This window comes from Tursiops truncatus, chromosome X (genome assembly GCF_011762595.2).
Source record: "Tursiops truncatus isolate mTurTru1 chromosome X, mTurTru1.mat.Y, whole genome shotgun sequence".
In the NCBI taxonomy this organism is placed as follows: domain Eukaryota; kingdom Metazoa; phylum Chordata; class Mammalia; order Artiodactyla; family Delphinidae; genus Tursiops; species Tursiops truncatus.
The window spans coordinates 110,481,427-110,504,144 of record NC_047055.1 but is presented as its reverse complement, the minus strand read 5'-3'; the positions used below and the strand labels follow the sequence as shown (position 1 = coordinate 110,504,144).

General features: G+C 39.8%; 1 protein-coding gene across 1 annotated transcript in view; it reads left to right on the top strand.

The window, feature by feature from the left end:
* PHEX (phosphate regulating endopeptidase X-linked) overlaps nt 1–22,718 on the top strand; it is a 203,805-nt gene that overhangs the window by 165,844 nt on the left and 15,243 nt on the right. Inside the window, exons 17-19 of the mRNA XM_019927702.3 lie at nt 3,848–3,902; nt 16,865–16,932; nt 19,107–19,237. Coding sequence (XP_019783261.1) covers nt 3,848–3,902; nt 16,865–16,932; nt 19,107–19,237 — 254 coding nt within the window. The remainder of the gene's footprint in view (nt 1–3,847; nt 3,903–16,864; nt 16,933–19,106; nt 19,238–22,718) is intronic.

Here is a 22,718-nt window from a genome sequence, read left to right as displayed (position 1 = left end):
TATCAGTGACACGTGAAAACAAAAGCTAGGAGCCTAATAAAAACTATAGCACGGTTTTACACGTGTTAAATGGGTAAATACATAAACTCTACAGTAAATATGGTGCTTTCCCTTAAAAAAAAGACCTGACGTTTGCTTGGGGAAGTTGGCATTGGAGGGCCTGCAGCTTGTGAGTTACTGTGTAGTGGTGGAAGGAGGTTTATCTGAAAAGTTTTAACACCAGATGTGGATGGGTAGGGCTTCTAACACATGGGGGACAGAGGTAGCTGGTCCATGTTGGGATGTGTGCATTTTGTGTACTCTTAAGCAGCTCAGTTCATTTGGGTGCAGTTTTCTGCTTTCATCTAGCATTTCTCATGGACAAAATTGTACATAAGAAAATGTGAAATTGGAGTTACGTTCCAGTCTTTTCCCTGCTACTTCAATCATGTTGGAACAAATTTACCTTTTCAATACAAGCGTTATAGCAGACCTGACTCTATATACCTATGCATACATTTACACATGTAGTACACATAAAAGGACTCATACGTGACAGAATGCTGTATTTACACTTAATATTTTTTTGCTTAATAATATCTGTTAGAGCCTTTTCCTTATCAGCCTGCAGTTACTCATTTTTTTAAATGGCATTTAAAGCATTGAGAGATGACTAAATTGCTTTCCAAAATGCTTGCAAGAATTTATATTCCCACCAACATGCTTCCTACACCCTGGTCAGTATTATTAAATTTATGAATTTTTGCCAGTCCGATAGTTAAATTTCTCTTTCCTCCCTCTCCTTCCCTCTCTCCTATCTCTCATGTTCATATGTATGCGTACATATATACACACACACACTTACATGGTGAGGAATGTCTCCCATAAATATACTGATAGAAAAAGGAGCTTGAAAAGTGTGAAATAGGTGGTGAGGCAGTGCTGAAATGGGAAGAAGAGGAGATAAAATGGATATGCAAGAAAAGATAAGAAAAGCCTATTAAAAAGGGAGAGGAAAAGAAAAAGAATTCCCTTTCCATTTATTTAATTATTTTTCACTTCTACCTTTGCTAAATAGAGCTCATTCGCTTTATGAGATAAGATATTGAGTTGGCCCTGTTGGGATTTGATCTATCACTCTTGCCAATTGACATCTCCAAAAATGCAGCTTAAACAGTTAATCCATTCACTTCAGCAAAATGGTCCTAAGGGCATCAGATTCTTCTGTTGATCAGTGTTGGGTTCCATGGCCCTGACAAGCTGCGAAGATACAGCTGATCAGGGGAGTGTGATGGCTGCGGTCTGCGAGTCTGGGGCCTCTAACAGCAACAGCGGCAGAAAGGAGGCTCGTGCAGGTGTCAGATGTTTTCCTGTAAAGGGGTTGGCAATGAACATAAATGCTTCCAACTGGGCACATTACCAAGCAGGAAAGCCATAATGATTTAATAATTAAGTCACATTGGTCTATGATCATTGTTCTTATTGGGAAATATCATTGCTTTTTGATGATATATTATGTGAGACAGAATTTTCATATAAAAACTGTGATTTGCATATATATGTAATATATATTTGCATATATATATCCAAGTCAGAATGACTTACTAAAAGTAATCACCAAAAAGATGATGGAATATTGATATAAAGATGCCAAAGATATTTAAGAAAATGTGGAAATTATGAAGATTAATATGACATTGCCCCTCCAGAGTCAGATGCATTTTCCTTTATGTGAAAGCAGCAGGAAGAGAGAGGACTACTAGCTGGATCCAGCTCTGTTTTACAATTAGGTTTTTGCACGCTGAAATCTCAAACTATGATATTATTAAAAAAATATAAATAATATATGTATATGAATTACATAGAATTAATATTTCACTTCTAAATTAAGAATGTGCTTTCCTACCCTCACTTCTCGTAGTGTCCTGTCTTGGAGGAGAGGTAGACAGATTGTTGAGAAGGAGAGAGGGAAGATAAAACATTTGAACTCTTATAAAAGAGCTTTTAGTCTCCAGCAGCTTTGAGCAGTGGCTCTGGAGCAGGCAAGGATGTTGCAGAAGGTATCTCTCTCTCTCTGTCATTTTCTTTGTTACTATTCTTTGCATTCCCAGTTGTGATGGCTTGTAAGTGCAGCTCCTAGGATCAACCCCAGGGAACAAAATTTAGTGGTGACTTGCAATGGCACAGCAAAACAAGGCATTTCTCCCACTCATCTGCACCCAGGGCCAGCTACATAATTTGTGGGGCTTAGTACAAAATGAAAATATGGGGACCTCTTTTTCAGAAAGCAGGAAAAAGTGCTGTAAAGGGGCTAAAATATATAGCTTTGTCCTGTCTTCTACAGCCTTTCTTTCTCTAGACTTGTCACAGTATTTTTAATTTGCTATTTAATACCATTGTAAGTTGTAAGAAAAATTAAAAATTTAAATCATCAGCGTAATTTTACCATTCATCTTTATATTGTGCAATGCCAAAACAAATACAGATATAAGAACTTTTCTTTAAACAATATTTATTTATTTATTTATTTGGTTGCTCTGGGTCTTAGTTGTGGTAGGTGGGCTCCTTAGTTGCGGCTCGAGGGCTCCTTAGTTGTGGCTCGCCAGCTCCTTAGTTGCAGCATGTGGGCTCCTTAGTTGTGGCATGCAGCCTCCTTAGTTGAGGCATGCGAACTCTTAGTTGCAGCATGCATGTGGGATCTAGTTCCCTGACCAGGGATCGAATCCAGGCCCCCTGCATTGGGAGCATGGAGTCTTACCCACTGTGCCACCAGGGAACTCCCCAGATAAAAGAACTTTTAACTTAGATGTAGAATTGACGAAATTGTAGTTTATATTTTCTAGCTTGTACATGAGTATGTATTTTCTTCTTGCCAGAACAGTGGAAACACTGCATAAAACTAACTCAGTTGGTTTTACTTCATTTCTTATATACATGTACATTCTACCAACACTCTCTACCTTTGGCTTACTGATGAGTAAGAAAGGACTGAAAGGAAAAGAAACTATGGGTTGTCCTGTCTTTCCCTTTCCTTCTACGTCATCATTTCGGTATAGGTGGTTGACTGATACAGGAGTAAGAAAGAGTATGACAGACTTCCTTGGCCATTCATGTTTCTTAGAATGCCACTGCTGCCCTTTGGTGATCAAAGAAAATTCTGCTTCCAACAGAAAGAGCCCGAAGAGGGCTGTCAGAGCTCCCACACACTCAGTCCTAGATGTAATATGCTTGCCTTGTACTCGTTTTGAGTCTTGCTGAATTCACACATTCTGTGGGTCTACTGGAGTTCTGCGCTCCCAGGGAGCATCTTGGATGCTGCATGCAAATGGAGCATAAAAGGAACCGTGGACAGGAATATTTTGCATGGCTGCTTTGCTCACATGCATGCTTTCTTGTCCCCTTGGTCTCCACTTCCAAAATCACATTCAAACATAAATTTATTAAGCATTTCATACAGTGACAGCAGAGCATTAATTTCATTGCAGGGTCCTTCTGCACGGGGGCCCCGTGTGACTGCATTGGTTGTGTGCCCATGAAGCTGGCCCTTTCTGTATCAGGGGAAGCCACAAGACAGCTGGAAGCCTCTTGCATGCGCTGTTTATGAAGGAACCCAGTTCACGGCAACCTGGACACTGCCAATAGTGTATCCGTGCGAAATAGTTTCCTTGAAACTGATGGAATGCACTGATTTCAAACTCAGTTGAATTAATATCATCTTAGAGATAGTTGGATCTCTTAGAGGGATCGCAGCTCCATGAGGAGTACCTTTAAGATGGGCCTTTGGAACTTCAGTGCCAAAGCTAGAACCAGGTACTCATCATTAAATCAATCCCTATGTCCCTTACAATTTTGTTTGTCTTTCTCCCAGGATTTCCAGCAGGAGAGCTCCAGAAACCTTTCTTTTGGGGAACAGAATATCCTCGGTAAGTAAACTAATAAAGAAACCACTTACTGACAAGTAACAAAGAATATGATGTTTTGGCAGAGCATAGAATATAAAGTCAAAGGAACAAAGCTAGTGGTTGTTGAGCAAAAAGAAGGCATAGAACCTGGCATGGGTCGGCCCCACTCTTGCCATGTTAGGTATTTGTTTTCTGATTCTTGTTGCCAGGGTGTATGACGAGGTAGGAAAGCCAACCTATACACAGGTAGCTTTCATTTTTTATGCATTTGTTCACTTATACATTGACTCATACTAGAAAAATGTGGACCTTGAAGGATTCTTAGGATTTGAGTTGATGGGTCCAATACAATTCCAGAGGGAGGAAACAACGTGAGAAAAGGAAAGAAAATTGCTTTTCGAATAGCAAAGAGTCTGGTTTGGCTGGTCCAAGTGTGATTCCTCCATCTTCCAAACGAGCAATGTTGCATTTCTTTGACCATTCATCCATAGTCACATCTCCTCCTTTTTTTTTTTTTGAATTTTATTTTATTTATTTTTTTATACAGCAGGTTCTTATTAGTTATCCATTTTATATATATTAGTGTATATATGTCAATCCCTATCTCCCAGTTCATCACACCACCACTGCCCCCTGGCCACTTTCCCCCCTTGGTGTCCATACGTTTCTTCTCTACATCTGTGTCTCTATTTCTGCCCTGCAAACCGGTTCATCTGTACCATTTTTCTAGGTTCCACATATATGTGTTAATATACGATATTTGTTTTTCTCTTTTCTGACTAACTTCACTCTGTATGACAGTCTCTAGATCCATCCATGTCTCTACAAATGACCGAATTTCGTTCCTTTTTATGGCTGAGTAATATTCCATTGTATATATGTACCACATCTTCTTTATCTGTTCATCTGTCGACGGGCATTTAGGTTGCTTCCATGACATGGCTATTGTAAATAGTGCTGCACTGAACATTGGGGTACATGTGTCTTTTTGAATTATGGTTTTCTCGGGTATATGCCCAGTAGTGGGATTGCTGGGTCATATGGTAATTCTATTTTTAGTTTTTTAAGGAACCTCCGTACTGTTCTCCGTAGTGGCTGTATCAATTTACATTCCCACCAGCAGTGCAAGAGGGTTCCCTTTTCTCCACACCCTCTCCAGCATTTATTGTTTGTAGATTTTTTGATGATGGCCATTCTGATCGGTATGAGATGATATCTCATTGTAGTTTTGATTTGCATTTCTCTAATGATTAATGATGTTGAGCATTCTTTCATGTGTTTGTTGGCAATCTGTATATCTTCTTTGGAGAAATGTCTATTTAGGTCTTCTGCCCATTTTTGGATTGGGTCGTTTGTTTTTTGATACTGAGCTGCATGAGCTGCTTGTAAATTTTGGAGATTAATCCTTTGTCAGTTGCTTCATTTGCAAATATTTTCTCCCATTCTGAGGGTTGTCTTTTGGTCTTGTTTATGGTTTCCTTTGCTTTGCAAAAGCTTTTAAGTTTCATTAGGTCCCATTTGTTGATTTTTGTTTTTATTTCCATTACTCTAGGAGGTGGATCAAAAAAGATCTTTGTGATTTATGTCAAAGAGTGTTCTTCCTATGTTTTCCTCTAAGAGTTTTATAGTGTCCAATCTTACATTTAGGTCTTTAACCCATTTTGAGTTTATTTTTGTGTATGGTGTTAGGGAGTGTTCTAATTTCATTCTTTTACATGTAGCTGTCCAGTCTTCCCAGCACCACTTATTGAAGAGACTGTCTTTTCTCCATTATATATCCTTGCCTCCTTTGTCATAGATTAGGTAACCATAGGTGTGTGGGTTTATCTCTGGGCTTTCTATCCTGTTTCATTGATCTATATTTCTGTTTCTGTGCCAGTATCATGCTGTCTTCATTACTGTAGCTCTGTAGTATAGTCTGAAGTCAGGGAGCCTGATTCCTCCAGCTCCGTTTTTCTTTCTCCAGATTTCAAGATTGCTTTGGCTATTCGGGGTCTTTTGTGTTCCCATACAAATTGTGAAATTCTTTGTTCTAGTTCTGTGAAAAATGCCAATGGTAGTTTGATAGGGATTGCATTGAATCTGTAGATTGCTTTGGGTAGTATAGTCATTTTCACAATATTGATTCTTCCAATCCAAGAACATGGTATATCTCTCCATCTGTTGGTATCATCTTTAATTTCTTTCATCAGTGTCTTATAGTTTTCTGCATACAGGTTTTTTGTCTCCCTAGGTAGGTTTATTCCTAGGTATTTTATTCTTTTTGTTGCGATGGTAAATGGGAGTGTTTCCTTAATTTCTCTTTTAGGCTTTTCATCATTAATGTATAGGAATGCAAGAGATTTCTGTGCATTAATTTTGTATCCTGCAACTTTACCAAATTCATTGATTAGCTCTAGTAGTTTTCTGGTGGCATCTTTAGGATTCTCTATGTATAGTATCATGTCATTTGCAAACAGTGACAGTTTTACTTCTTTTCCAATTTGTATTCCTTTTATTCCTTTTTCTTCTCTGATTGCCGTGGCGAGGACTTCCAAAACTATGTTGAATAATAGTGGCGAGAGTGGACATCCTTGTCTTGTTACTGATCTTAGAGGAAATGCTTTCAGTTTTTCACCATTGAGAATGATGTTTGCTGTGGGTTTGACATATATGGACTTTATTATGTTGAGGTAGGTTCACTCTATGCCCACTTTCTGGAGAGTTTTTTTTTTTTTATCATAAATGGGTGTTGAATTTCGTCAAAAGCTTTTTCTGCATCTATTGAGATGATCACATGGTTTTTATTTTTCAATTTGTTAATATGGTGTATCACACTGATTTGTGTGTATTGAAGAATGCTTTCATCCCTGTGATAAATCCCACTTGATCATGGTGTATGATCCTTTTAATGTGTTGTTGGATTCTGTTTGCTAGTATTCTGTTGAGGATTTTTGCATCTATATTCATCAGTGATATTGGTCTGTAATTTTCTTTTTTTGTAGTATCTTTGTCTGGTTTTGGTATCAGGGTGATGGTGGCCTCATAGAGTGAGTTTGGGAGTGTTCCTTCCTTTGCAATTTTTTGGAGAGTTTGAGAAGGATGAGTGTTAGCTCTTCTCTAAATGTTTGATAGAGTTCACCTGTGAAGCCCTCTGGCCCTGAACTTTTGTTTGTTGGAAGATTTTTAATTACAGTTTCAATATCATTGCTTGAGTCACATCTCCTTCTGACTCTCCTCTTCTGCCTTCTCCTCCACTTTTTTTTTTTTTAAGCCAGTTATTACTGTGGACAACTGGGGCTCAGTTTTGCTGGGGAACTGTAGAATATGCTTCAGCATGATTCCATCTCAGGAGCAAAGGAGCTGGGGTATTTGTCATCCAACTCACTTTCCATCATTAATTGAGGACTGCCAGCAGGTGTATTAACTCCCTGGCATTGCCCAGTATAGGCCTGGAGGGCTCTGGTGGCCAGAGAAAGCCCTCGGGCGACTAGTTTCAGGTGCTGGCAGTTGGAAGCTGTCAGATTGGTGTGCTTCAAAATGGTGAGTGCCCAGGGACAGCAGCAGGCATCGACAAAGCCTGCTATAGGGAAGCGCTATCATTAGCATAAATGAAAATTATCCGTGTGTATTGACCAAATCCATTAATATCATCCCAGGTCTCAGCTGCATAGTTTTCATCAGTGTTCAGGTATTTGGAATCCATTTTTTCTGTTGTTAAGATTAGAAATTTATATATATTTCCATAAAATTAAGGGTTTAGGCTAAATATTTGCTAAGCTTGCTTCAAACTAAAAAAGTCCTAGAAGTCTTTGATCCTGCTTATCATTAGCAATTTAACTGATCTTCTGTGGTTATATACCTGAACACTTGGACATAGTCTGGTTGGGTTTTGAATTTATTGGTCAATGTATTTGTTTACTGGGTCCACGAGATAATTTTCTGATACAAAAGTCAAAATGATAGAGACTTATGAAATGTTAGTGTTCAACCTTATGCTGAGTGGGAGAGAGATTTTTATTTTTATTTTATTTTATTTTTTTTACATCTTTATTGGAGTATAACTGCCACACAATGGTGTGTCAGTTTCTGCCCCACAACAAAGTGAATCAGCCACACACACACACACACACACGTTCCCATATCTCCTCCCTCCTGCATCCCCCTCCCTCCCACCCTCCCCATCCCACCCCTCCAGGCGGTCACAAAGTACGGAGCTGTTCCCCCCGTGCTATGCGGCCGCTTCCCACCAGCTATCTGTTTTACATTTGGTAGTGTATATATGTCCATGCCACTCTCTCGCTCCGTCACAGCTTAACCTTCCCCCTCCCCATATCCTCAAGTCCATTCTCTAGTAGGTCTGTGTCTTTATTCCTGTCTTACCCCTAGGTTCTTCATGACATTTTTTTTCATAAATTCCATATATATGTGTTAGTATACTGTATTTGTCTTTCTCTTTCTGTCTGACTTCACTCTGTATGACAGACTCTAGGTCCATCCACCTCATTACAAATAGCTCAGTTTTGTTTCTTTTTATGGCTGAGTAATATTCCATTGTATATTTGTGCCACATCTTCTTTATCCATTCATCTGATGATGGACACTTAAGTTGTTTCCATCTCCGGGCTATTGTAAATAGAGCTGCAATGAACATTTTGGTACATGACTCTTTTTGCATTATGGTTTTCTCAGGGTATATGCCCAGTAGTGGGATTGCTGGGTTGTGTGGTAGTTCTATTTGTAGTTTTTTAAGGAACCTCCATACTGTTCTCCATAGTGGCTGTACCAATTCACATTCCCACCAGCAGTGCAAGAGTGTTCCCTTTTCTCCACACCCTGTCCAGCATTTATTGTTTCTAGAATTTTTGATGATGGCCATTCTGACTGGTGTGAGGTGATATCTCATTGTAGTTTTGATTTGCATTTCTCTAATGATTAATGATGTTGAGCATCCTTTCATGTGTTTGTTGGCAGTCTGTATATCTTCTTTGGAGAAATGTCTATTTAGGTCTTCTGCCCATTTTTGGATTGGGTTGTTGGTTTTTTGATATCGAGCTGCATGAGCTGCTTGTAAATTTTGGAGATTAATCCTTTGTCAGTTGCTTCATTTGCAAATATTTTCTCCCATTCTGAGGGTTGTCTTTTGGTCTTGTTTATGGTTTCGTTTGCTGTGCAAAAGCTTCGAAGTTTCATTAGGTCCCATTAGTTTCTTTTTGTTTTTATTTCCAATTCTCTAGGAGGTGGGTCAAAAAGGATCTTGCTGTGATTTATGTCATAGAGTGTTCTGCCTATGTTTTCCTCTAAGAGTTTGATAGTTTCTGGCCTTACATTTAGGTCTTTAATCCATTTTGAGCTTATTTTCGTGTATGGTGTTAGGGAGTGATCTAATCTCATACTTTTACATGTACCTGTCCAGTTTTCCCAGCACCACTTATTGAAGAGGCTGTCCTTTCTCCACTGTACATTCCTGCCTTCTTTATCAAAGATAAGGTGACCATATGTGCGTGGGTTTATCTCTGGGCTTTCTTTCCTGTTCCATTGATCTATCTTTCTGTTTTTGTGCCAGTACCATACTGTCTTGAATACTGTAGCTTTGTTGTATAGTCTGAAGTCAGGGAGCCTGATTCCTCCAGCTCCGTTTTTCGTTCTCAAGATTGCTTTGGCTATTCAGGGTCTTTTGTGTTTCCATACAAACTGTGAAATTTTTTGTTCTAGTTCTGTGAAAAATGCCAGTGGTAGTTTGATAGGGATTGCACTGAATCTGTAGATTGCTTAGGATAGTACAGTCATTTTCACAATGTTGATTCTTCCATTCCAAGAACATGGTATATCTCTCCATCTATTTGTGTCATCTTTAATTTCTTTCATCAGTGTCTTATAATTTTCTGCATACAGGTCTTTTGTCTCCTTAGGTAGGTTTATTCCTAGATGTTTTATTCTTTTTGTTGCGATGGTAAATGGGAGTGTTTTCTTGATTTCACTTTCAGATTTTTCATCATTAGTGTATAGGAATGCCAGAGATTTCTGTGCATCAATTTTGTATCCTCATACTTTTCCAAATTCATTGACTAGCTCTTGTACTTTTCTGGTAGCATCTTTAGGATTCTCTATGTATAGTATCATGTCATCTGCAAACAGTGACAGCTTTATTTCTTCTTTTCCGATTTGGATTCCTTTTATTTCCTTTTCTTCTCTGATTACTGTGGCTAAAACTTCCAAAACTATGTTGAATAAGAGTGGTGAGAGTGGGCAACCTTGTCTTGTTCATGATCTTAGTGGAAATGCTTTCAGTTTTTCACCATTGAGGATAATGTTGGCTGTGGGTTTCTCATATATGGCCTTTATTATGTTGAGGAAAGTTCCCTCTATGCCTACTTTCTGGAGGCTTTTTATCATAAATGGGTGTTGAATTTTGTCGAAAGCTTTCTCTGCATCTATTGAGCTGATCATATGGTTTTTCTCCTTCAGTTTGTTAATATGGTGTATCACGTTGATTGATTTGCATATATTGAAGAATCCTTGCATTCCTGGAATAAAACCCCACTTGATTATGGTGCATGATCCTTTTAATGTGCTGTTGGATTCTGTTTGCTAGTATTTTGTTGAGGATTTTTGCATCTATGTTCATCAGTGATATTGGCCTGTGGTTTTCTTTCTTTGTGACATCCTTGTCTGGTTTTGGTATCAGAGTGATGGTGGCCTCGTAGAATGAGTTTGGGAGTGTTCCTCCCTCTGCTATATTTTGGAAGAGTTTGAGAAGGACAGGTGTTAGCTCTTCTCTAAATGTTTGATAGAATTCGCCTGTGAAGCCATCTGGTCCTGGGCTTCCGTTTGTTGGAAGATTTTAATCACAGTTTCAGTTTCAGTGCTTGTGATTGGTCTGTTCATATTTTCTATTTCTTCCTGACTCAGTCTTGGTAGGTTGTGCATTTCTAAGAATTTGTCCATTTCTTCCAGGTTGTCCATTTTATTGGCATAGAGTTGCTTGTAGTAATCTCTCATGATCTTTTGTATTTCTGCAGTGTCAGTTGTTACTTCTCCTTTTTCATTTCTAATTCTGTTGATTTGAGTCTTCTCCCTTTTTTTCTTGATGCGTCTGGCTAATGGTTTATCAATTTTGTTTATCTTCTCAAAGAACCATCTTTTAGTTTTATTGATCTTTGCCATCATTTCCTTCATTTCTTTTTCATTTATTTCTGATCTGATTTTTATGATTTCTTTCCTTCTGCTAACTTTGGGGTATATTTGTTCTTCTTTCTCTAATTGCTTTAGGTGTAAGGTTAGGCTCTTTATTCGAGATGTTTCCTGTTTCTTAAGGTAGGATTGTATTGCTATAAACTTCCCTCTTAGGACTGCTTTTGCTGCATCCCATAGGTTTTGGGTTGTTGTGTTTTCATTGTCATTTGTTCCTAGGTATTTTTTGATTCCCTCTTTGATTTCTTCAGTGATTTCTTGGTTATTAAGTAGTGTATTGTTTAGCCTCCATATGTTTGTATTTTAAACAGATTTTTTCCTGTAATTGATACCTAGTCTACAGCATTGTGGTCGGAAAAGATACTTGATATGATTTCAGTTTTCTTAAATTTACCAAGGCTTGATTTGTGATGCAAGATATGATCTATCCTGGATAATGTTCCATGAGCACTTAAGAAGAATGTGTATTCTGTTCTTTTTCGATGGAATGTCCTGTAAATATCAATTAAGTCCATCTTGTTTAATGTATCTTTTAAAGCTTGTGTTTCCTTATTTATTTTCATTTTGGATGATCTGTCCCTTGGTGAAAGTGGAAAAAAAGAAAGAAGATAAAGTAAAATAAAGTAAGATAAAATACAGTAAAGTTATTAAAGTTAAAAAATAATTATTAAAAAAATTAAAAGAAACAAAAAAAATCATAAATCTTGCTCTCAAAGTCCACCTCCTCAATTTGGGATGATTCGTTGTCTAAAGGAGGGAAGGAAGGAAGGGAAGAATGAAGATAAAGTAAAATAAACTAAAGTTATTAAAATATAAAGTAATTATTAAGAAAAAAAATTTTTTATAAAAAGGACGGATAGAACCCTTGGACAAATGGTGGAAGCAAAGCTATACAGACAAAATCTCACACAGAAGCGTATACATACACACTCACAAAAAGAGGAAAAGGGGAAAAAAATCATAAGTCTTGCTCTCCAAGTCCACCTCCTTAATTTGGGATGATTCGTTGTCTATTCACGTATTCCACAGATGCAAGGTACATCAAGTTGATTGTGGAGCTTTAATCCGCTGCTTCTGAGGCTGCTGGGAGAGATTTCCCTTTCTCTTCTTTGTTCTAACAGCTCCCAGGGGCTCAGCTTTGGATTTGGCCCCGCCTCTGTGTGTAGGTCGCAGGAGGGCGTCTGTTCTTCGCTCAGACAGGCAGACAGGATGGGGTTAAAGGAGCCGGTGATTCCGGGGCTCTGGCTCACTCAGGCAGGGGGGAGGGAGGGGCACGGAGTGTGGGGCGGGCCTGCGGTGGCAGAGGCCGGCATGACGTTGCACCAGCCTGAGGCGCGCCGTGCGTTCTCCTGGGGAAGTTGTCCCTGGATCCCGGGACCCTGGCAGTGGCGGGCTGCACAGGCTCCCCAGAAGGGGGGTGTGGATAGTGACCTGTGCTCGCACACAGGCTTCTTGGTGGCGGCAGCAGCAGCCTTAGTGTCTCATGCCTGTCTCTGGGGCCTGCGCTTTTAGCCGCGGCTCGCGCCCATCTCTGGAGCTCCTTTAAGCAGCGCTCTTAATCCCCTCTCCTCGCGCACCAGGAAACAAAGAGAGAAGAAAAAGTCTCTTGCCTCTTTGGCAGGTCCAGACTTTTCCGCGGACTCCCTCCCGGCTAGCCGTGGCGCACTAACCCCTTGCAGGCTGTGTTCACGCCGCCAACCCCAGTCCTCTCCCTGTGCTCCGACCGAAGCCCGAGCCTCAGCTCCCAGCCCCACCTGCCCCGGTGGGGGAGCAGACAAGCCTCTCGGGCTGGTGAGTGTCGGTCGGCACTGATCCTCTGTGCGGGAATCTCTCCGCTTTGCCCTCCGCACCCCTGTTGCTGTGCTCTCCTCCGTGGCTCCGAATCTTACCCCCTCTGCCCCCCGCAGTCTCCGCCCGCGAAGACTAGTGTGTGGAAACCTTTCCTCCTTCACAGCTCTCTCCCGCTGGTGCAGGTCCTGTCGCTATCCTTTTGTCTCTGTTTTGTCTTTTTTCTTTTGCCCTACCCAGGTACGTGGGACTTTCTTGCCTTTTGGGAGGTCTGAGGTCTTCTGCCAGCATTCAGTAGGTGTTCTGTAGGAGTTGTTCCACGTGTAGATGTATTTCTGGTGTATCTGTGGGGAGGAAGGTGATCTCCGTGTCTTACTCTTCGGCCATCTTCCCCTCTTCCCGAGATTTTTATTTTTTTCCTAAGTGTTCTGTGTTTGCATTGAAGCCATTCATCCTCTATTAACATGCCCATTCAATGAATAATTATTAAGCATCGTTTGGGCACTCAACATTGGAAATGTGGAGGTGCTGGAGAGATGGAGATCACAGTCCAGTGAGATGGGTTCCCATACATGCATCTGTTCTAGATGGATTTCCTCCAGAACCAAGGAGTGGCTATTCTTTCTGCTCACACTGGTCAGCTTAGCCCTCCGGTGAGTGTTGGGTCTAATTGTGGTGACATAAACAAGCTGAATTATTTCCAGAGGAAAGAATCAAGATTGTAAACGGCATAAGACAAAATATCCCAAAGTGTGTGTTCCATGAAGTAGTAATAGAGGTGAGTTGTCCTCCCCTTCCCTTTGTTTTGGAGAATGGCAGTACTTAGCAGCATAGAAATTCCCAAGAAGTCCTGCCAGAAGTCCCTAAACTCCCCTTTTTCCTGTGTTTTGGGAACTGCTGGTCAAGAATTCATGACTGAAGAGAAAAGAGTTGAAAGAACTTGAGAAGAGAACACTTGAGGGGTAACCTCGTAACTGTTTTCACATTTTTTAAGGAAAGTTAAGGTAGCAGAATCATTTACTAAATTTGGGGAGGCCAGAGGGGTGTTTAGAATACCTTAGACCACTACACTAGACCAATAGGTAGAAGAGAGATTCCAGATCAACATTAGGAGCACTGTTTTGTTCGGAACTAGTCGAAGAGTCAGTGATCCACCTCAGAAGGGGTTGAGCTCCTGGTCATTGGACATGCCTAAGGGGAGAAGTCTTAGGACCATTTGAATGGGTTTTTGTAGACCTTTGCTAAGGAATTGAACTAAGTGACCTTAAAGCTGCTTGTAACTCTGAGATTTTTATGAATTTCCACTTCAGGCATAGAGTAGCCTCTACTTGATGACAGCACGAGCTCATGGTTGCTCCAGACAGCAGTACGGTGGTTTTGTTGTTGACAGCAAATCCTGTGCTTATGTTGAACCCATCGGGTAGTAAGAACAAAAGAGAAACTGAGTAGGTGGAAAAATTGTCATCTTCTGCATTTTATTTTTGGAAGGCTAGATTTTCTCTGCAGGAGTCTTCTTTTTTCTGGCCAGCAAGTCACATTTTAAAAGGCATACAAGTTTATTTATTTATTTTTATCACATGCTAATTTAAATAACGTCCATTGATAAAACGGAAGATGTGAATTTCGTATTATGAAACATTATCATTGTCAGGCTTAGTCATCTAAAATTACTTTTTCTTTGGCTCTTGCCCAAAAGATTGTGATTATGTAACTGAGAATTGGAACTTGCAATGATTCAATCATTTTCTGAATTCTCTATTACCCTTTGCAAATAGGAAGCTCGTTGGAGCAGTCCCTCTTAAGGGACATTTATTGCAGAGCAGTTGCTATAAGCTTCCATTGTTCATCCCTTAAATTCGTCCAGTCAACAGCATTGACCGAGGCTTGTAGAGGACTGAGTACTATTCTCAGCTGAGAGTCCTGGAAAAAATGAAATGTTGCAGGCTGCATAGTGATAGCTACTGCTGCAAAAATTAGCACTATGTAAAATTACAAGTTTGCCCCACACTGCTCTGATAGATCTATGATTGAAATGCATAATTTTACTCTTTTATTTATTTATTTATTTTGCGGTACGGGGGCCTCTCACCGCTGTGGCCTCTCCCCCTGCGGAGCAAGGCTCTGCACGCGCAGGCCCAGCGGCCATGGCTCTCGGGCCCAGCCGCTCCGTGGCACGTGGGATGTGGGACCCTCCTGGACCAGGGCACGAACCCGTGTCCCCTGCATCGGCAGGCAGACTCCCAACCACTGCACCACCAGGGAAGCCCTACTCTTACTTCTTTAATGAAGGTTTGCAATGATGGAAAAATAGTAGGACAGCATTTTTTCAAATGCAAATTACCTTGCAGGAGAGAAATAACAAAGGAAGGAACTGCCACCAAAGGGAAAAATTAAATCTTAGAACACTTCCTTGGGTATAGTTGAGACAAACAATTAACATGTTAAGGATCATTATGTCCTGTAATAACATGTTGCTTCAAAAATTTTTGTTCCTTCCACTTATAGGTCCTATCTATTTGCTGGGTGACTTTGATGTTGCATCAGGAACCAACTGTGAAATATTTTTAGTATAATTACAAATCTTAGGAAGAATCCTTATAACAAGGATTTTAAGTTGTCTGTAATCCTCATGCACACGTTAAATGACTAAAATAAGTTACACATTGATCTGTCACTTGCAAGAAATGGTAAAGTTAATTAATCAATTAGTTAAATCATTATTACTTACTGTGTACTAGGTACAGAGAATTTAGCAGCAATCAAGTAGATAAGGGTTTGGCCTTCAGGGGACTTTTAGTTGAGAGAGAAGATCCCAGACACACATAGAGGGAAGCCCCCCTATTGATTTCCTGATATATGATTTATATGTTCTCTTTCAGTTACCTATTGCTCCGTAACAAAGCGCCACCACTGTTCGCTCATGATTCTGCAATTTGGGCGGGAGTCAGCCGAGACAGCTTGTTTCTGCTCTGTGCAGTACTGGCTGGGACAGACAGCTCGATGGGGGCCATAGGATCTAAGATGATTTTGCTCACGTGTCTGGTGCCTCAGCTGGGCTGGCTCTAACGGCTGGGGCCTGGCTGGGCCTCTCTCTTTCTTTAGAGGTCTCTCGACGTTTGGCATCTCTCACTTGCTTCGCTTGGCTTCTTTTTCTCCAGCTCATTACCCCAACTTCTTTACACTGCAGCTGACTTCCAAGGAGGCACAAAAATGGAAGTTATAAGGCCTCAGCCCAGAAGTCACACGCGGCCCCTTCCACTGCATTCTGTTGGCCACAGCAGGTCCCGAGGCTCATCCAGATTCAAGGGGGGAGGAAATAGATTTCCTCTTGGCGGGAGGAGGAGCACATGCGTTCAGGGTGGGTGGCATTGTCGGCGGTCACCTTTGTAGGTGACCTACCACGTGGTTCTTTAGGGGTGAAGAGAAATAATATCACGCCTTTTCCAGATCTGGTTCAGGCTTCACAGTCTTTGCTGTTCAGCTGTGAATTTGTCTGTCACAGAAGCAGAGGAACATGACTACCTTTGAAAGCAGCGTGATCCCTTTTAATCTCTGCTCTTTTCCTGTTTCATGACTCCGTTTGGAAAACAATTTAACTTCTAAGTCCATAGTGATTTTTCAACAGGTTCTCAGATAAAAAATAAGCGGTATGTTTACTGACAGGATCTTTTCAAACCCTGCTGCTGCTTTGGGTGTTTATACATATAAACTACAGCTAGAGCAGATATAGAACCATAGAAGCCTTAGGGCTGGAAGGGACTTTAAAAAACATCTCTTTCACATCCCTAATTTCACAGGGTAGGAACTAAGGCCCATAAATGTTCATAATGACAATGTTAGAAATTATATTTTCTTTGTCTATTTCAATGAGAAGGATGTGTTTACTTTTTTTTTTTTTTTTACAATTTTGTGAGTGTGGTTAGTAAACAGATTATCTTGGCTTTTTGTTGAGAAAATATTGAAGGATTATGCTCTGACGTCCATGCTTATAATTTTCTCCCAATTATACATTTATGCTGTAGATCTCTGAGTTATGGCGCTATAGGAGTAATTGTTGGACATGAATTTACACATGGATTTGATAATAATGGTAAGTACTGGTTCAGTGTATAAGCTGATGCTTTTATGGTCATGTTGACCATATGGATGTTAATTGTTGCTATTATCTTTGCATAGTGGTATCATCATAGATTGAAGATTATCCAAAGCAGTATGATTGCTGATTGAAAACTTTCCCCCATGTCTTGCTGTGATAGCTTGCAATAAAAAAATAATTGTTCCCATTGGAGATGGGGTAGAATGAAAAAAAAAAAGACCTTGTAATTTCAAGGAAATTAGCTTTGCATTCAGATCTGGGTTGCTGTAGCTGCCACAGTAGTTAGAGGAATTATTTTGTAGCTTCTCTTCCTTTTATTTCTTTATTCACCATTTTGAGATGCTCTCCCTGGAGGTGTGAGCTCTGCTCTGAAGATGATTATACGTGCTGCCAAGTTAGGCCTCAGCGAGTTAGGACTCTGGAGCTTGGCTGACTAGTTCCTTTATACTATTTCAAGGATTATGCAATGCTTAATCTCTGTTTTTCTCTATGCTGTCATATATTCAGAATTTTTTTAGAAAGGCTATGCTTTCCTAATAATGAATAATATAGAGTATGCTATGTATCCTGATGACATTTAAGCAAAAGGAAAGAGCAGAATATGGCATAAACTAAAGAAATGATTGCCCTTTGGGAGTCATCATTTTTAATCAGAACTCCTTTCTCCTTTAACTTTGGAGTTTTATTGGAAAGCCACATGAAATCTCCGAAACTTAGGAATTAGCAGCAAATTGCGATCACATCCACATCCACACAGTTTACGGGGCAGACTCAAGAACTGCCTGGCCCAAGGCAACACTGTATAGAGGGACCTCTTTCTTCCATGTCTGTGATGTCTCTAACATCCTTTCCTGGATGCCTACCCCAGGGCCAGAGACCCTTTTGGTTCCTCTGCTTCTGGATAATTCTTCTTGTACTCCCACCAGCCTTTCCTTAATCACCTAAGTTTTTTGCCCCCTGGCCTCCCCTCCCTGTTAAAACGTAGCTGCCTTGTAGTCATCTGAATCCCCAGAGCTACACTTTCTGAATTGCATGTTTGGGTTATCTGAGAGGAGAGTCTTAGCTAAGAAACAAAAGACAGTAGTGGTCTCTTGGTTCTGGGCCTTTCTTCCTGGGAAACTTAAGTATAGTTCTCCCTCAGAATCTTCTGGAAGCCTTTTGGATTCTCTCTCAAAGGACGGAATCTAAAGATGGCATTTCACTCTGTAACCAATACTTAGAACAGTGCATTGCACAGTAACTATTTAATGATCGCTTGGTTAGTGGGTAGGGGACAGTGACACTGTGCTCTACCAGGGGTTGGTGGTAGTGGCATCCAGCCTTGCTGAAGAGCTTTGGATTGTTTCAGTTAACACCTTTGCTTAGGGGACTTTCTTGTAAGCCCAGTGAAGAGTTCTCTGCATAATTAAATTTAAACCAATAGTAACCTTGAGTGTAGAAGATAGTCCAGATACACCCAGACTTTTTTTTGAGGGATGTAGAGAAAATGAAGAGTGAGCCTGTAGCAAAAAAGCATGTATAACTAATCTTTTTTTCTGTTATGTTTTGGAGATTTCCATTCTTGTTCCAAGTTCTCTCTTTACAGCAACCTTCCTTGTCAAAGCAGGACAGATGGGCCTTCCATCTACACTGATGGCTGTGGAATGATTCATAACAGAGGTTTTATGTGTCTCTTGGCTCCTGGCAACTTGGAGGAAACACGATCCTTTAGAGCTGAGTCAGGGGCTGTGGTCGCAGGGTGTGAGTGACTCACCGAGGCTGTTCCTATGGATTGTTTGTTTGGAATTTCACTGGTAGTGGCGCTTTGACTCCTTCCATGGGCTTTCTGAAAGCCATTTCATTTCATAATTTAGAGAATATTTTGGGTCAGAGCAGGTGAAAACAAAGAATCTAAGATTGGTCAAGAATGGTACATGCCATAAGTTGATAAATCTTAAAGTGTTCTTTGTTGCTTAGAAGGAAAGAACTTCCTCAGACCTCTTTCTCCTTTCCTTGCTTTTTACAATTAACCTGTGACACTGGAGAGAAGGCAGGAACTGCTTCCAGGAGTGCTCCCTGCTGCTGGAACTGTCTTTTCAAGGCTTGTTGAAGTGAGGGAAAGGGAAGATGAAGAAATGAATTTGTTTCCATAAATAATACGAGTATCTTTTAACTTTGCTTTTTGCCAGGTAGAAAATATGATAAAAATGGAAACCTGGACCCTTGGTGGTCTGTTGACTCAGAAGAAAAGTTTAAGGAAAAAACAAAGTGCATGATTAGCCAGTATAGCAACTATTATTGGAAGAAAGCTGGCTTACACGTGAGTACAGCTGTGGCGAAGGGGGCATCTTGTGAGTCCTTCTTCCTCACGAAGACACTAGCTTGCTTTAGACCATCGGTTCTCAAAGTGCGGTTCCCAGGCCAACAACATCAGCCTCCCTGGGGAACTTGTCAGGGATGTAAATTCTTTAGTCTTAATCCAGACCTACTGACTGAGAATCTCGGGGGTGGGGAGTGGGGAGCGGGGGGTGGGTGGGAGCGTGGGGTCTGGCAGTCTGTCTTTTCATAAGCCCTCAGGTGATTCTGATATAAGCTAAAGTTTCAAAATCACAGGCCTAAACATTAGTCTGTTCTCCTAGATTCAGATTAGTACAGAAAACGCTGTAGCAAAGATAAACAATAAAATTCTCACAAATCTACACTGTATACCATTAAAAAGATTTCCTCCCAAACTACTGCTTAGGTTTAATTCACTGAGATAAAACGTCACTCATTTGAATTAATGACTCTGAATTGGTTAAGAGTTCTTAGATAAAGAATTTTGAACAAAAGAAATGACTTTTAAAATGCTGATTTTCTATTATATATATATATACATTCCTATAAAGGCACGAATGTAATTTTATACATGCTTTTCTGTATGGAATGTTGTTCCTTTCCTTTTTTGTCTTCACCTCTACCTCCTTCCCCTTTCCCTCTCATCACTTTTATCTTCTCCACCTGTAATCCATCTCAATAATCCTGATATACTTTTTCCCATGCTCATGTAGAGATACACACGCACGTGTGTGTGCATGCACGTGCTTTTACTTCACTGTTTTCAGTGGCTGCCTGAAAGTCCACGGTGTGAATGTACTCTAACACAGATGACTAATGTCTTGTTGAGGGTTACACTGTGTCTCCAGTTATTTCTCCACAATAAATGCTGCTGCACTAAATACTCTTATTAGGTATATATTCTTTTTTTCTGTAGAGGATAGATTCCTAATGTTATTAAGAAGTTATAATATTTCATATTCCCACCAGTGATGGATGGAGGAGCATTTATGTATTGAGTTATTTACTTGTCAGTTTATGAGACCTTACAAAATATTATAGATGTTAAAATTTTTATTTGTCATTCATATTATACTATTTTCTCCTCAATATATTTCTCATGCATTGTACTTTGTATATGGTATCTTTTGACAAACGAAATTTAAATATTTCCATATAGTCAAAGATACCTATCTCTCTTAAAAAATTGTTTCTGCATTTCCATTCTATATCATATGTGTAGTCTCCTAGCTTTTCTGGGAAGGTTTTTACTGTTTTGTTATTTTACATTTAAATATTGAAGCGTGTGAAACTTATTTCGCTGTGGAGTTCAATACGAGAGTTCACTTTTATCTTCTTCCAAGAGGATAGTCAATTGATCCAGCATCAGTGACTAAAAGACGTTTTTTTCTTAATTGAATGTTTGTCAAATATTAGAATCTCATATATACTGAGATAAATTTCTGGATTCTATATTCTATTCCACTGATCTATTTGTTGATTTCTATACCAATGTGTTATTACTATGGCTCTATGGATTTTTCTGGTATCTGCCAATGCAAGCGCTGCCTCACTGTTCTTCTTTTATATACTTGGCCATTCTCAGGCAAATATACTTCTGTATACACTCCAAGATCATTTTGCCCATTCTCCACCCACTCCCCAAGAGAATCCCATTGAGATTCTAAGTTAAATCGCATTAAATGTATGGAATGACATTTTTGTCATAGTCTTCTTGTTCAAGAACGTGGTATGCCTTCCCATCTGTTTGGTATTTGTTTTCGGTTTTGAAATACGATTTTATAGTTTATCTCCTGTACATTGTTTTTACTTCTTTTTTCTTTTCTTATTTTGCTGGTTTGATCAGGTTATCTTTCATTCCCTTCCCCCACTATTCATTTTTTCTTGTAGTTTTCCATTGTATTTTCTGTCCCTGCTTTCATAGTTACAAGACACAGATTTCTCTCACTGTGTTTGACAGTGCGACCAATAATGAAGAATTGTTGATAGGTATGGATCTGCATGAAGATCTTCCTCTAAAACGCACATGCAAACTGTGTCCTCCTAATTCATCTAGTCAAGGGCACAACACCTAAGAGAAGCAGGGGACCACACAGAACTGGAGTAGGTCAGTGTATTTACACGTAGTTTCCCCAGAGTCTCTTGGTCTGTTAGTCAGGCACGTGTTCCATCCTGACAACTTGGGCTGGGAAAGCACCTGAAACCTCACTATGCCTCAAGTCTATTATACTGGGGTTTATTTCACCATTCCAGAAGAATTTAGATAACAGTCTGTGCACTTTTAAAGGGAACGTTTATGAACACTGAGCCGGTTCTCCTGGTTCTGAAAGCGTATACAGCACCAGGAAGACCATCCCTTATCCAGGAAGAGAAAGCAGACTCTGTATCCTTGAATAGTATCTCTAGCTCCTTTATCAGTGTCCTGGAAAGCCATTTCTCTGCCCATATATTTTAAAAATATCTACAACTGTGTCATGGGAAGACCTAAAAGGGGCGCTTCTGTGTATCTGTTTTCAATTCAGGGGTTATCACATTGTGAAAATCCATCTAGAATATATGTTGCTTCAAGAAAAGCATAGGGTTCTTCCCAGATGATGATTGAGAAGCTAATAAAAAAAATGGTGCCAGGTATCACAACAGTAACAGAACATTGCTGTTTTCTGGGGGTTTGTTTTTTGCCTTTTTGTTTTTAATAGCATGTGCTAGATGTCTCTATAATTTTGTTCAGATGACCATAGAACCTGGATAAGCTGTTGCTGCTACTGATGCATAATATACTACTATTGGTCTTTTATATAAATCTATCTATCTATCTATACCTCTCTCTGTATATACAGACATATATATAATTTGAATATTTGGAAACTTTATCTGTGCTGTCAACTTTGGAGAAAGTATCCCAGTTGTACCGTGTTGGGTTGGCATTGTATAGAAATTAACAGCCATATTGGTCTAGAAACATTAAACATAATTTTTCCATTTGGACAGGGGTAACACACTGTATGAAGTTTGTAAGGTCTTATCTGCATGGGTTTGATTACAGAAACTAGCAAAGTACCTCTAAAAAAAAAAAAAAGCATAGGGGAGGGATTCTAGAGTCAGACACAGCTCCAAATTTTGGTTCAACCAGTTGCACGTTGTAAGTTTGTTTTGAACTTGGGCGAGTTATTTAACATTCCTGTGTCTCAGAGTCTTCATCTGTGAAATGGGCAGCTATTTTTGAACTCGTTAGTTTGTCTTAAGAATTAAATGACTGAGATAATGTAAAGCACCGGCATGATGCCTGCTATGCAATAAGTGCTCAATAAATTGTAGTTAATATTCCTAATACTTTGTGACATACTCATAGGTATGCCATCCCAGGAGAGAACAATACAATAGGGGCTAAAAAACCAAAAAACAATAGAAGAGCAGTTTTCTTGGAGGAAGGGGAATGCATATTTCCTGGTGATTGTTATATGCAG